This window comes from Mus musculus, chromosome 18, assembly GCF_000001635.26.
Source record: "Mus musculus strain C57BL/6J chromosome 18, GRCm38.p6 C57BL/6J".
NCBI classification, from domain to species: domain Eukaryota; kingdom Metazoa; phylum Chordata; class Mammalia; order Rodentia; family Muridae; genus Mus; species Mus musculus.
Window position 1 is genome coordinate 64,360,865 of NC_000084.6, and position 14,546 is coordinate 64,375,410.

Consider the following 14,546-nt stretch of genomic DNA (forward strand, 5'->3'; position numbering starts at 1 on the left):
GTCCCTCCATCTTTGGAAAAGAGACACAGGGATAGCCTTATCTCTGGGCCTGGCCTCCTGCAAGCAATTCTCTTCCTTTATCCTGGAACTCACTGAGATAACCATTCCATTGGTCCTCTTTGGTGTTAGCAATGTGATTGGATTGCTGGCCTTCCTTAAGCACTGGATCAATACTTCCAAAATAGTCCCAAAGAAGTACACTGTTCCTTTCCATTTGGATGCTTTAGAATTCATTAGAATAGTCAGTCTTATAAACTCTTTAAGGCTTAGTGTATTTGTCTCTGGGCTTAGACAAGGTCAACAGATGCGTATAGATGCTTAGAACAACTAATGTGTAGCAAATGGTTGCTAATTGCTAATACCGATAATATTCACTGCTAACCTTATATAGCTTCTTTGAGTAGCAGCAAGAGACTTTGCCTCAGTGGCTTCTCCATAGGAGAGTTTGCAAGTGTGCTTGCGTGTGTGTATGTGTGCATGTGTGTGTGTGTGCCCTCACGCGCGCGCCCGCATGCGCACATATGTGTGGTATGGCTTGCCACTGAGAACATGAGCCTGGGAGTCCACCCAAGTTTTCCTCTGGCACCATTACTAGGTCTGTAACCTCAAGTTCACTTCCCTCCTCTAAAGACCTAGGAGATTTTTGTGCCCACTTTAGTTGGTGTGCAGACTGAAAGAGATGTTGTGAGGATGCTCCGTGCTGGCATATCCACCTCTGGCATCCCTAGAAAAGACATCTGGACACATCTGTCCTCCCGAGTAGTGAGCATCACCACTTTCAGTGGTGGACATTTATGATGAGTGAGATCTCCAGGCTGGACACTCCTCCACGGAATCCACTCTGTCCATTCTCGCTGTCCCTTCAACACTTCCGTCTCCTAGCTACAGCCTCTGTCTCCTGGCGCTCACTGGGTTCACTTTCGAGAACAGAGGTCAAGGTTGCACACAGTGGGCCCAGCTGAATCCTTAATAGACTCGTGCTGGGGGTGAATGAGTTCATTTTGCAAGTGTTCTGCCAATTGAAGCAACATTCTCCACCTGGCATACAGAAATTGCTACCGAAGCACCCGGTTCAGTTTATCCTTACCCATAACAATTCCAGCATGGGAATGTGGTCTTAACTGAGAGCCACTTTCATCAACACCAAGGGGCTCTTGCAGCTACTGGTCCTTAGGAAAATGGCTCCCCATTACCCATGTTTGCTGTTCTCAACTCGTCCAAGCCCTGCCTCTCTACCGAACAGGCTAACTCCGTTTCAGCTGGTGTTGAGTTTCTCCTGTTTGCGCTCACACCATAGTCTTTGTTTCCATGCCCACCAATCCCAATAAGAAAAAAGAAAATACAGCTGTTGCTCTTCTTAACACAACAACTGATTTGCTTGTGTAAGAGTTTGAAGCCGTGACCTCTGAGTTGTCAACGTTCCAGCCTTGAGGAAAGAGCCTCCAGAATCCCTGCCTGACCCCAAATTACTCCCAAGCATTAATTGTCCTGGTGGTTTCGTGGCCACATTATTTCATATTCATTTGTGTTTTCATGAAAGATTACAACACTAATTAGGGCAGCTTCCAGTTAATTCACTTGATGATTCATTACCTCTCTCCCCTCTCGGTGTTCTGCATGTGGTCATCCTGGAGAAGAGCATCCGAGGGGTAATTACAGTTGTATTCCCTGAGTGACCGCCTAATGCCATTAATTCTGATCCACCTGCACAGCCCAGCAGCTATGATGGGGTCTGGTTACAGCTGCACCCTGGTCCCTGGTCTGTGGATGTCCAGGGAGAGGGAAGGAAGAAGGGACGCTGACAGTGAGGGCCTAATGCTTAGGAAAGCATCCAGGATGGCAGAGGGGAGCAGAGCCTCTAGGAGAGAGAAGCCAGGGAGCTTTGGCATATGAACATCACATTGGTTCCTTCTGCAGCGTGGAGTAAGGAAAGTTGGCGGGCATTCATGCTTTGAACTCAACATGCATGTGGCCATGCTAGGCTTTTCCTTCTCAAAGCTCTGCTGTTTTGTCTTTTAGTAAGATGTTTAGGGGGCCTATTAGCAAGGCTGCTTATCAAGGAGAAAATGACTGTTGGAAAGGATGTGGAGAGAGCAGAGGCTTAGGTACCACCAGTAGGAATGGAAAGCGCTGAGACTGCGGGGAAGCAGAATGGTAGCTTGAATTAAAGAGTTTGTTTGGCAATGCACCTCTAGATCCATACTTGGAAAGAACAGGACACAAGGTCTCAGGACATGCTTGTACACACATGACACACCTATGTTTACTGCAATAGACAAAGAGTGGAGCTTTAGCGTTCGTCAGCAGATGAATAAGCAAACACCATGCAGTACATACATGTATGGGACTATTAGCCTTGGGAAGGAAGGACATTGCGCCAGGCATGGTGGCACGTGTTGATAACTCCAGTATTCACTCAGAAAGCTGAGGGTGGGGGATTGGGACTTACAGACCAGTCTGGGTTACAGAGCAAGAGTATATATATATATATTAATAAGAGAGACAGAGAGACACACACACAGAAACAGAGAGAGAGAGAGAGAGAGAGAGAGAGAGAGACAGAAAGAGAGACAGAGAGAGTTAGTTCTGATTCATGGTGTGATATGGGTGAGCCTTAAAGACATAATGACATAATAAGGATGTTACTGAAAACAAATACTGTATGATTTTACTAAAAAGTGTCTTGAGTGGTAAGACACACAGAAACAGAAAGCAGAAAGTAGGTGTGGGGTGGTGAATGCCTGTAATCTCAGCACTTGGGAGGTGAAAGCAGGATGATCCAGGAATTCAAGGTTCTCTTTGACTGTATAGCAAGTTCAAGGCCATCCTGGGCTATGTAAAATCTGCTCAAAAGAACAAAAACAAAAAAACAAAAACAAACAACACCAACAACAAAAACAGAAGGTAAGAAAGTGAGAGCAAACAGAATGGTAGTTGCCGGGGGGGGGGGGGGGGGGAAGGAAAACAGAATTGCTTAATGGACTAGAGTTTCTGTTTTTCAGGATGAAAAAGTCTGCACAATGTTCACACAGGTAACACTGATACCTACGCACAGGAGAGCCTAGTGTTGTGGCCTATAACCTAGCACTGGTAGACAGAGAGAGTAAGATCAAGTCTTCAAATCAGCCTATGCTACATTAAGAGACTGTGTGTGTGTGTAAGTTGGTAAATTTTACGTTATATATGATATATTTTACATAAAGAAAAATGTAATTATATTGTAGTGGGTGCTCAATTTTTAAAACTCAGAAAATAGAAAAGAAAGTTCTGCTATAATATTCTTCGTCTTCTTTCAGTTTACCTAGGCAATGCATTAAAATCTTGTTGGGACTGGGGAGATGGCTCAGTGGTTAAGAGCATTTGCTGCTCTTTCAGAGGACAAGTTCAATTCCCAGCACCCATGCGGTGGCTCACTACTGCCTGGAACTCCAGTTCCAGGGGCTCCAGCGCCCTCTTGTGACGTCTGCAGGCATTGCATGCACATGGTACGTAGACATACAGGCAGGCCAAACACTTATACACATAAAATAAAATAAAATAAAATAAAATAAAATAAAATAAAACTTTTTCCATGTAAAAATACATAAATAATCTGCAAAACACAAATAGTCATGGTAAAGTTCCCTTTGCCTGCTCCCCTTCATCTTTCTCCCACATTACTTCTCTGAGGTAAGCTCTGTTTGGGCTGCAAAGGAGTCTGCCAATCCAGGCATGCATTTATTTACCTATGTATAATTGTAGAGATTTTATTATGCAAGTGTGTGCATGTGTGTGTGTGTGTGTGTGTTGTTTTGAAGAGGGGTTCACATAGGCCTCCTTGTTCCAGGACTCTTTGGTTTCATTTAAAATGTCTATCAGCTTCCACTTAGAATGAGGCTCTTCCGGTCTCAGTCCTTAGCACCGTATGACATAAGACTGGGCATTTCATTTATCAGTCTCATATTGCTGGGCAGCTGGACAACCTTTACTATTGTTCCTGTTTGAGATAGAGTCTTCTTGTTTGGTCATGGCTTGTCTAGAACATATTCTCCTACCTCAGCCTCCTGGGTGCTGGGATTATAGGTACAGATCAACCATACCAAGGGATAAGGCTGTTGATCCTTTGAGTTCTTTTTCATGATAAACCACTTTGCATGAACACCTTATGTGTACCAGTGCAAATGCTGCCTATGGTAGACACTAAGAGGCGAGATGCTCTGGCCTTCCACACTTACCCTTTATCTTCTTCATGGTAAATGAGTTAAAATAGAGTTTGTGGTTTCTTTGTGGGTTTTCTTTTTTTTTGGTTACTTCTAGTGAATCTGGAGATTCTCATATACTTTCCAGCCATAGACATTTCCTTTTGACAGTGTCCTGCTCCCATCCTTTGTCCCTACTTCTTTTCAATAATATTTTTCTTGTTCTTCGTGTGTTCTGCATTGAAATCCTTTGTAGTTTGCAAAAGGTTTTCTCCCGTGCAAACTGGTTTTGGTTGTTTGACTCAGGTTGTCATTGGTTTTGTTCAGTTTAGTTTTGATTCTTTGAGATGAGCTCAGGCTGTCCTAGAATTTTCTATGTAGTCCCTGAACTCATGAACACAAGATGCTCCTGCTTTGGTCTTCAGGGTGCTAGCATTATAAGTGTCTGCCATCGGACATGGTCCCATGCTATCTTATGGAACCTAATGTGTTATTATTACTTCCTTTCCTGTGGCTTTGATAAATCACCGTGACCAGGCAACTTATACAAGAGTTTATTTGGGTTACAGTTCTAGAGGATTAGAGGCTGTGAGGATGGGGAGACAGGGCAGCATAATGTTGACATGGAGCTAGCCTCCCTCTCAGATGGAGGACTACTCAGTCCAGAACTACTTTCTGGCCATTATTTTCTTCCCTATTATTGTAAATGTCACACGTTAGGTTCCGGTACATGCTCGGGCCTATTCCCATAGATCTGCTCTGCCCTGTGGGTGTTTTGGCTGCTCTGCCAGCAGCATGCCCTTAGTGACCTTTTCTAAAAGTGTCTCTAACCCTGCCAGGTCTTATTTTGCTTCCTATCTTTTGTTTCTCTGTTTGCTTTGTCTGCCTTTCCCTTCCACTCTTCCAGAGAGTTCCAGAGCAGGCTGCAATTTAGAAATGATTTACATCTTCCAGATTCCATATAGGTCAAAACCCCACATAGTCCAATCTTTATCTCTTCCTTAATGAAAAAAAAAGAGTTTTAGATTTGTCCTTTCCACTGTTTGGTTAAAGTCATTGTAGTTACCCATGACTGTTATGAAAGGCTCATCTTTCTGTTGCCTTTTAAATAGGTTATTTGTAATATGTAGGGAAAAATGTATGGCCTTTTCAAATGCATTATTGTCAAGTAAAATATAGATTGAAGTACAAAACACATTGTTGGGTAACACTGTTCCTGGGAAGACATGAACAAATACCTGCTTACCCCAAGCAGGGATCAATGACAAACCAAAGAGAGAAGACCACCAGATCCTACCTTGGTGAACAGTGAGCTTTATTGGGGTTACTCACAGGAGTGTAGGAAAGGGGTTACTTACAGGAGCAGAAATGACTCGGAGTGACATCAGCAAAGGCCCACCCCAGTGTGTGGAAGAGCTCACAAAAGCTGAGACACAGAGCCACACAGTGCAGCTTGCAGGCAGCTCAACAAGTTAGGAAGTGTCCTTTCCAAGTGGCTCAATTGGTCTGAGCCTCTTCCAGAAAGAGTTCACCCTAGAGTATCTCACAGCTGTCCTTGTTACTTATCTATACTTTCGGAGGGAGGAGCTTAGTGTTTCTGGTCAGTTTCAGGGACTTCCAGGAGCCTCTGTGTTGTTTACTTCCTGAATTTCAGGAGCCTCCCTATAGGAGCGAATGTTTTACCTCTCCGTAGGACATTATGTTGGTTGACCTTTGCTAACAGTCAGTACCTTTACAAGCTTCCCTCCAAGACAGAGGAAATGGATATACAACTTAGACAAATACATGCTTGCATTCTAAAGCAGATTGAATATTGCCAGCACTCTAGAGAGAATACATGATGTTCCTTATCAAAACTCCTCAGAGACAAACAGCATCCTCAATAGTTCAGCTTAGGGGTATTGCCTCCTGATTTCTTTCAAGACACTTATCACTCATGTGTGTATCCCTAGCCAGTATAATTTAGCTTTTTGAGTTTTAACATTAATCTTTTTTAAGGAATTATTTCTTTATTTTATGTATATGAGTGCACTATAGCTGTCCTCAGACACACCAGAAGAGGGCATCAGATCCCATTGCAGATGGTTGTGAGCCACCATGCTGTTGCTGGGAATTGAACTCAGCACCTCTGGAAGAGCAGTCAGTGCTCTTAACCACTGAGCCATCTCTCCAGCCCTTAACATTAATCTCACATGTGTATATTTTGTTGACATAGATGTTTATGTGTCAAGGTTATTTTTGAAGCGTCTTTATGCTGTTGCATGTCGTTTCATTGGTAGTTGTCCCTTCTCACCAAAGCCATCCCATCAAACCAGTATGCCACAACTGAACCATTCTCCTATTGGCAAACTCTTAGGTCATTTCTAGTCATCTCATAAACAGGACCACCCTGGGTCCTCTAAATGCATGTATCCCCTAAACGTACACACCATGTATCTCAGTAGAGTTTTAGGTTTCCTCAGAAGACCCTGAAGCCAGGACTTAGCGATGAGTAGTCTACTTGGAAAGGGATCCTAGCAAACACTCATACAGTGCTTCTCAACTTCCCAAATGCTGAGGCCCTTTAATGCAGTTCCTCATGCTGTAGTGACCCCCAACCACAAAATTATTTCCTTTGCTGCTTCATAACCATAGTTTGGCTTTTGTTGTGAATTGTAATGTAAATATCTGATATGGAGGCTCTTTTGGCTACGTGACCCCTGGGAAAAGGTCATTCAATCCCCTAAGTGGTTGCTACCACAGGTCGAGAACCACTGCACTCATAGAAGGTTGGGACGGTGACAGAAAGCCCAAAGAAAGCTGTTTTATGAAATACATTCCTAGTGTCAGCAACTGAAGCTCGACCTTCAGTGACGCTCTAGCATCCCATAGAAACCACATATTATGGATTTTTTGGTTTTGTTTTGATGGTAAGTGCACAAAATGTATTTGATACTGAGGGTGACATTTAATGTGAAGCTCCACAGCTTGTGTTCTGAACGCCCATTCGCATGGTATAGAAAGTCGCTGAGCTGTGCACGTTTACATCCTGGGTCTGGTTAATTTTGGTGTGTGGTGTTTATGTTTTTTTTCTAAATAATAAAATTTATTTAAGAAAGGAAGAGAGAAAAAGAAAGCACACATATATGCACACACATTTCAGAGATGTCCTAGCTAAGGAAGCAAGTTCACTTGGTAGCCCTCATTATTCACTGACTGGGGAATTTTAGAAGGGGAATCTTGCCTTGAATACAGAGAAAGGCTTCAAAAAGGGAATGGCAGAGCTGGCACTTGTAGCAATTGGCAGTGATATTGGCATGAACATGTGGTGAGGGCCCCTAGGGGCGCATGAGCCTGTGCCCAACACAAGCTGCTCAAGGGGAGCCTTCCAAGAGTGGACCACATGGGGCCCACATATATTCACCCACGTGAGATTCTGTCAAGCTCTCCCAACATGAGTTCAGTCAGCTCCCTACAGGCCCAGCCTTGCAGCTCTTGAAGGTGAAATACTTTTACAATTTCTTGCTATTTGTGTGTGTGTGCGTTTGTGTTTCTGTGTGTGTGCGTGTGCGTTTGTGTGTGTGTGTGCATCTGTGTGTGTGCATGCGTGCGTGCGTGTGTATGTGCGTATGTGTGTGTGTGTGTGTGATTGACACTTTAATTTGTAATTCCTAGATTAGCAATACTTTTTAGTAACTTTTTATATATTTATTGGACATTCAGGTTCCTTCTGTGAAGTGCCTACTGTGATTCCTTGCCTATTTTCATATTAAAATGTCTGGGCTTTGCTTATTGATTTCCAGTAGACTTTATATATTCTGGCTCCAAGCCCTTTGCCAATAACATGTATGGCAAATATCCATGGTTCTCTTTCTGGTCTTATTACAGTCTCCAGTAAACAGACATTTTTAATTTTAATGGGTCCTAATAGATCATTTTCTTTTGAATTAATACTTACTGAGTCTTAAGAGATCTTTCCCAGGATTATAATATATTATCCTGTATTACTTTTCTAAGTCTCTCTCTCTCTCTCTCTCTCCCTCCCTCCCTCAGTATTCACATGAAGATTTGTAATTCATACAGAACTTGTGTTTTGTGTAAGAAATGAAGAGGTAGACAATACACCTGGCCTGGCACAGGGCAAACACTCATTAGGTAAAGCATTTACTCTGTAAGTCCAAGAGTCTGAGATTGAACATCCAGAGCTCACATTAAAGCCCATGTCTGTGCTCCCACGGTGAGATGGGAGAATCTCTGAGCTTACAGGTGTATTTTGCCCTGAATCAGGTACTGATGTGTTTGAATCTCCCTTTGTGCTTGTGCTTCTGTTCTGTGCAGCTAGACTTGTATGTTTTCCCCATGTGGCACCTTACTGAGTGGCTGGGTATCTGGGAAGTTGATGCAATGCTGCTTTGTGAAGAACAGCTGGGCCATCCTGGGCATTTTTTTTTTTCAAGACTGGGTTTCTCTGTGTAGCTCTGGCTGTAATCACTCTGTAGACCAGGCTGGCCTTGAATCCACAGAGATCCACCTGCTTCTTCTTCCCAAGTGCTGGGGTCAAAGTCATGCGCCACCACAAGCGGCTTAGCATCCCCTGTACATTTCAGAATTAGCTGATCAAACTCCAAAGACAGCCAAGAATGAAGGAAGGAACGGAGGAATGAAAGGTCACTGGGATCTGATTGGAGACAGCATTGTATTTTGGACCAATATGGACAGAACTGAATTCTTGCCAGTGCCAAATCTGCCACTCCAGTTATTTAGATACTCTGTAATTCCTCTAAGCAACTGGACATTTTCTGCCAGAGACTTGTAGACCTGTACAGTACTTGGTGTTAGGTTGAGTCTATGTACTTGTTTTGATCATACCTTAGGTATGACAGTATTTTTTTTAACATATGTATGTGTTTGTGGTATGCATGCAAACACATGTGTATGGGTGCATGTGTTCAGGTATGCATACACATATATGCACGGATGGAGGCTTCAGTAGAGTGTCTTGTTTGATTTCATTCCACCTTATATACTGAGGGAGGTTTTCTCATCTTCCTATCCCAGATACTCAATACTTTTTAATATTCTGTGTGTAATATTATATCAAAATACCATTGACTTTTGTCTACTAAGTCTAAGAAAAAATTTTAATTCTTGTATTAGTTTTAAAAGTTTGCTTACTCTCTTAGATTTTTTTATATAGATACAGTATTGATTTTTTTTTTTACGTTTATCTTGTTACTGGTCATCTTATTGAACTTCCTTATTAGTTCTAATACTCTGTCTCCGGGGTTTTTGGGTTCTCTAGGTAAAAAATGAGATTATCATGTAATGATGGATGTAATGTTTCTGTCTGGAAAGAATATAGGCTAGCTGTAAGTTCGAGGAGTCTGGAATCAGATTACCCTAATTTCTTTTAATTTTTTTCCTTTTATTTTTTTGACACGTGATCTCTCTGTGGCCCTGTCCCTCCTGGAACTCACTATGTAGACCAGGTTGGCCTTGAACTCACAGAGATTCTCCTGCTTCTTCTGACTCCTGGGTGCTGGAATTAAAGGTGTTCAACACTATGCCTGGCTGTAGACTACCCTAGCTTTTATCCCAGCTTTCTACTTGCTATGACTATAAGTAATTTACTTAATTCTCTTTATGTTGGTATCACTAAGTATAAGCAGCCTCTCATGTAGGGCCGATAGAGCTGTCCGAGAAAGAGGGGCACCTGTTTAACTTCTGCCGCCAACTGGTTTCATTACCTTCTAAATCTCAGCATCTTACCCATTTGGTTTTGTTGTTGTTGTTGTTGTTCATTTGTTTCATTGTAATGACTACTTGGCTACTTTCCCAACAGTGCTGGAGAGTTGTGGCCTCACCTAAAAGCAATGAAGCATATCCTACTGATTTTGTTGTAGGGCAGGATTTTTTTTTCCATATTTGATGTAGCTGAAGCAGTCAGTGTTAAGCTTTGAGATTTGTGTTATTCACATATAAATGAAAACATTGGGACTGAAATTGTCTTTAAATGCCATTGAGATGTGAGAGACCACGCACCTCCCCATCCACCCACCTCCCCACCTAGACAGCTATTAGGATAACTTTTCCAGAGAACATGCTTTGTGATGTTGGAAACCTCCCGAGGATGCTCACTATGAGGTCATCGCAATGCACACTGGCCAGCCACTGTTTGAGAATAGTATCAAATTCCTGAGCTTTTGTGTCTCATTAGACTCTTAGTAACCTGAAATACATCTTCAAGCTATATATATATCTTTTCAAGGAGGGAACAGAGACAATGCTCCTACAGGAAAAACCATCTAACCTGCATGAAAATTCAGCACTGTGGTCACTGTATCCGTGATGCCTCAATGCTGTTCCTGTAGTCCTTGTCTTCTTGCAGTTTTTAAACATTTATTTATTTAGTGTACACACACACACATGCATGCTTTAAGAGCAGACATACGTAAGTATAAACACACATGCACACACACTCCTAAATATATAAATAGAGTCCGCTTAGTCTGTTTAGTATTACTTGTGTTTATAATTTCAGTCCTGACCACTTGGTGTTAGATAACCAGTTAGGGGACTAATCCCCAGAGAAGTCTATTTTTCCCACCTTCAGCGCTTCTTAGTTGCCTATTGTCTTAGTTATGGTTTCTATTACTTGGAAGAGACACCATGACTAAGGCAACTCTTATAAAGGAGTTTACATTTAATTAGGGCTGGCTTACAGTTTCAGAGGTTTAGTCCATTATCATCATGGCAGGAAGCATGGTAGCCTGCAGGGAGGCATGGTGCTGGAGGAGCCAAGAGTTCTACATGTTTGATTCAAAGGCAGCCAGAAAGAGACTGTCTTCTGTAGGCAGCCAGGAGGGAGGTCTGGATCACACTGATCAGACTTGATCATGTGCATGAGACCTCCCAAACTTCCATAGTGACACACTTCCTCTATCAAGGCTACACCTCGTCCAATAAGGCCATACCTTCTAACAGTGCCACTCCTCACAGGCCAAGCATATTCAGACTACCACATTCTACTCCCTGGCACTCATAGGCTTGTTCAAACACATGAGTCTATGGGGGCCGTACACTCTATAAGTGCACACATACATAAATATAAGCACACCTGCACACACTTAACCATAGCATAGTGCAAAATGCACTTAGTCCAACTCCAAAGGTCCCCATAGTCTATAGGAGTCTCAACAATGTTAAAAGTCCCTTCTGAGATTCATCCAAGCCCTTAACTGTAATTCCCTATAAAATCAAAATCAAAAAGCAGATCACACACCTCCAGCATCACAAGATATACATTACCATTCCAAAATGGTAACACTGAACCAAAGTTAGGAAATACTGAACCAAGGCAAGGCCACAAACCAGCTGAAGAAACTCCAAACTCTGCATCTCCATGTCTGATAATAACATGCTCTTCAGAACTCCAGCTCCTTTCATGTTTGTTGACTGCAACACACTTCTTTCTCCTGGGCTGGTTGCACTCCCTGTTAGCAGCTTTCCTCTGCAGGTATCCCAGAGCTCTGGCATCTCTAATAGCTTGAGTTGTTGTCTCCAAGGCAACTTTAACTTCATAGCTTCTTATTCCAATGTCTGAGATCCACACATGAACTCCTTGGGGTCCTCCAAAGGGCTTGGGTCATTTCTCCAGCTCTGCCCTCTGTAGTACTCTAGGCTCTGGGTGACTCTACTCCTCTGCTGCTGCTGCTCTCGGTGGTCATCCCATGGTGCTGGCATCTCAAATATGCTGGAGTCTTCCACTGCACCTGGGCTTCACTTTGACCAAGAGCCTCTCACAGGCTCTCTTCGTGGTGCCAAGCCTCAACTTCTTTGCATGGCCTCTTCAGTCCTGGGCCTTCTGCCACTGAGGCTGTACCTTCACCAATGCCTTTTCCTGCCTTCTCATAGTGCCAAGCCTCAACTGCTCTCCACTACACCTATAGTTCTTTGTTTATAGGTAGGGCACCATAAGATTTTTTCATGTTAGCATATCTACTGGTATCCTACTTATTCGGGTCTTGTTTAGACAGCCATATTGTTGAGACTTCATGGGTATCACTCCACTGTTATTCCTAGAAGACACAGTCTTCCTCAGCAGCTTTCCTGATTCTGTGGCTCTTTTATTCTTTCTCCTCTTCTTCTACAATGGTCCCCAGGTCTTAGGTGCAGGAGTTGTGTTGTAGATGCAGCCACTCGGACTGACAGCCTGTGATCACGTGTTCTCTGTATTTTCATCAGTTATGATTCCCTCTAATGATCTCCTTCTGTCACGGGAAGCTTCTTTGGTGAGGGAAGAGAGCTACATTTACCTGTAGTTCTGATGATAGCTATTTAAAATGTAGTTAGGGATTGTGCTGGTTTGGTAAAGTCTTAGGTTCTCCTCTGTGACCTTGCTAGCCCTGGGGGTAGGATAGGTTTTCAGTACCAGGTATGATTTCTTTCCTGTTGAGCAGGCCTGAAGTCTAATTAGAGAGTTGTTAGTTACCACCAAGACATGAGTGCCACTATGGCACTAACAGATGTTCTCATGCCATTCTGGTCATCATTGTGCTTCATAGACATCACAACCGGGTAAGACTACTGGATGCTTCCATCCCTTGAAAGTTTGCGTGCAACCTGCAGATATGATGGAAACTCGTCCTCGGGGAGGAGACTTTCCAGTCATAGCCAACTCAGATCTCTGGATCTTGTGTCCAGAATTCATGATTCATGGTGTCTTCGGCAATAGAGACTTATCTTCAACCTTGGGGAGGCCATCAAGAGCAACAGCGATAGACTATTTCATTTTGAGAGTCTTTTTTTATTCCCTTGACCAAAGATTCAAAAAGAGTTTTCTCATGTCTAATATTTTAATTATTTTTAGGTAGTCTATGGTTTTTGGAAGAGTAGTATCAAAACAAGTGGGGATAACATCCTCTGTGTGTGTGTGTGTGTGTGTGTGTGTGTGTACAGACTTATATGTAGTGTGTGTAACTTAGGCAAATAAGTACTGCTATGATTCATTGTGGACTTTTCAGACTTCTTTGGTATTATTTTACCTTCCTTCCTTTCTCCTTCCATGTTGATACCCTCTCCTCCCCTTCTCCCCATTATAACTTTTACTACAGTTGAAGTTTCAGCTTTCCTTTTGGTCTTTGAAATGACTTTACTGGGAGGTTGAGCCTGCCCTGGGTCTTCTAGCCACTTGAAATCAGTTCCTCTCCAGAATCACCTGCTTGTTTTTGCAGCTCCTAGTTTCCTGGGTGGTTTAGAGGAACGCTGTCCCTGGCTATCTTTAGCTATGTGCAGAGCTGGAGATGCCCTCAGGATAGTATTCTGCTGGGCAGAATGGATGGTCAACCATTGTGATTTCCAAGAACGGGTTCTCCAAAGATTTGTCATAGTAGGTAAATGAGAAAACTTGGTTGGATCTGATGGGAAGACAGTGGGATTCTCAAAGCACTTCCATTCTTAACCATTCCCAAGGACCAAGTAAACAGAGCCACCTCTAGGAGTTCTAGTTTCCTTCACTCATCCCCGAGGTCTGTAAAGTCTTTGAACGTCGCCATCTTTGAACGGCACAGTTTCATTAGCCAAGCTAGACCATCTATCTGGCTTTAGCAGCCTGGTGTTTTGGTATTCATTGTTTCTGCTCTCTAAACTTCTACTGAAAAGGAGAACAGAAGCAGAAAACATACATTCTCTCAGTGCAAGATTCTTAATTGCCAATGGAGCCGGCTGCTGGTGGTGAGCCAGACATCTGAGCTCTCTCGGTTTATGATTCTTAGACCTTCAGTGACTTTGTCTTAAAAGCAAAAAGTAAGGAACGGAAATAGAGCTGGTTTCATCCAAAGACTGCCTCTGAGGCATTTGAACTGAGCTCAGTCCCGGGGCTGTCTGCCTTTTGTTGGATGAGGAATGGACAGTGCACTCCTGCCTTGATGCTTATTGAGACCGGCTTGCTTATAACTTGTCCAGTACTCGTGTGAAAGCAGAGACTCTGGGATGTGAAGGAAGGCTGTTCATCTAGCACCCACATTTTCCAAAAGATCAGGTGAGGAGAAGCTTGAAAACACCTTCATGGTAAGAAATGTGCCCTGGGTCAATGGCTATGTTCAAAGCCCAGAGAAGACATGTATGGGCAGCACCAAGCCTCTTTAGTCTCTCAAACCTCTGCCTGGACCCCAGAATGTTCATACATATACATGTACATGTGTGTGCATATATTTGAAAGCCAGAGGTCAACCTTGGGTGGCATTCCTCAGGTGCCATTTGTCTTGTTTTTAAGACAGGGTCTCACACTGGCCTAGGATTCCCAATGAAGTCTAGGTTGGCTAGCCAGCAAGCCTCAGGAACTCACCTGTCTCTGCCTCCTCAGCACTGGGACTGGATTGCAAGTATGCA

At 43.1% G+C, this 14,546-nt stretch overlaps 1 protein-coding gene across 2 annotated transcripts in view; it reads left to right on the top strand.

Moving 5' to 3' along the window:
- Onecut2 (one cut domain, family member 2) overlaps window positions 1-14,546 on the top strand; it is a 58,457-nt gene that overhangs the window by 20,833 nt on the left and 23,078 nt on the right. Inside the window, exon 2 of one of the 2 annotated variants that reach the window (XM_030250441.1) lies at window positions 3,297-3,478. The exons of the other annotated variant lie outside the window; for it this stretch is intronic. Within the exon in view, the coding sequence (XP_030106301.1) occupies window positions 3,297-3,460 (164 nt within the window). The 3' untranslated portion in view covers window positions 3,461-3,478. Of the gene's footprint in view, window positions 1-3,296; window positions 3,479-14,546 lie in introns of those variants that run through there. 2 annotated transcript variants of the gene reach the window in all.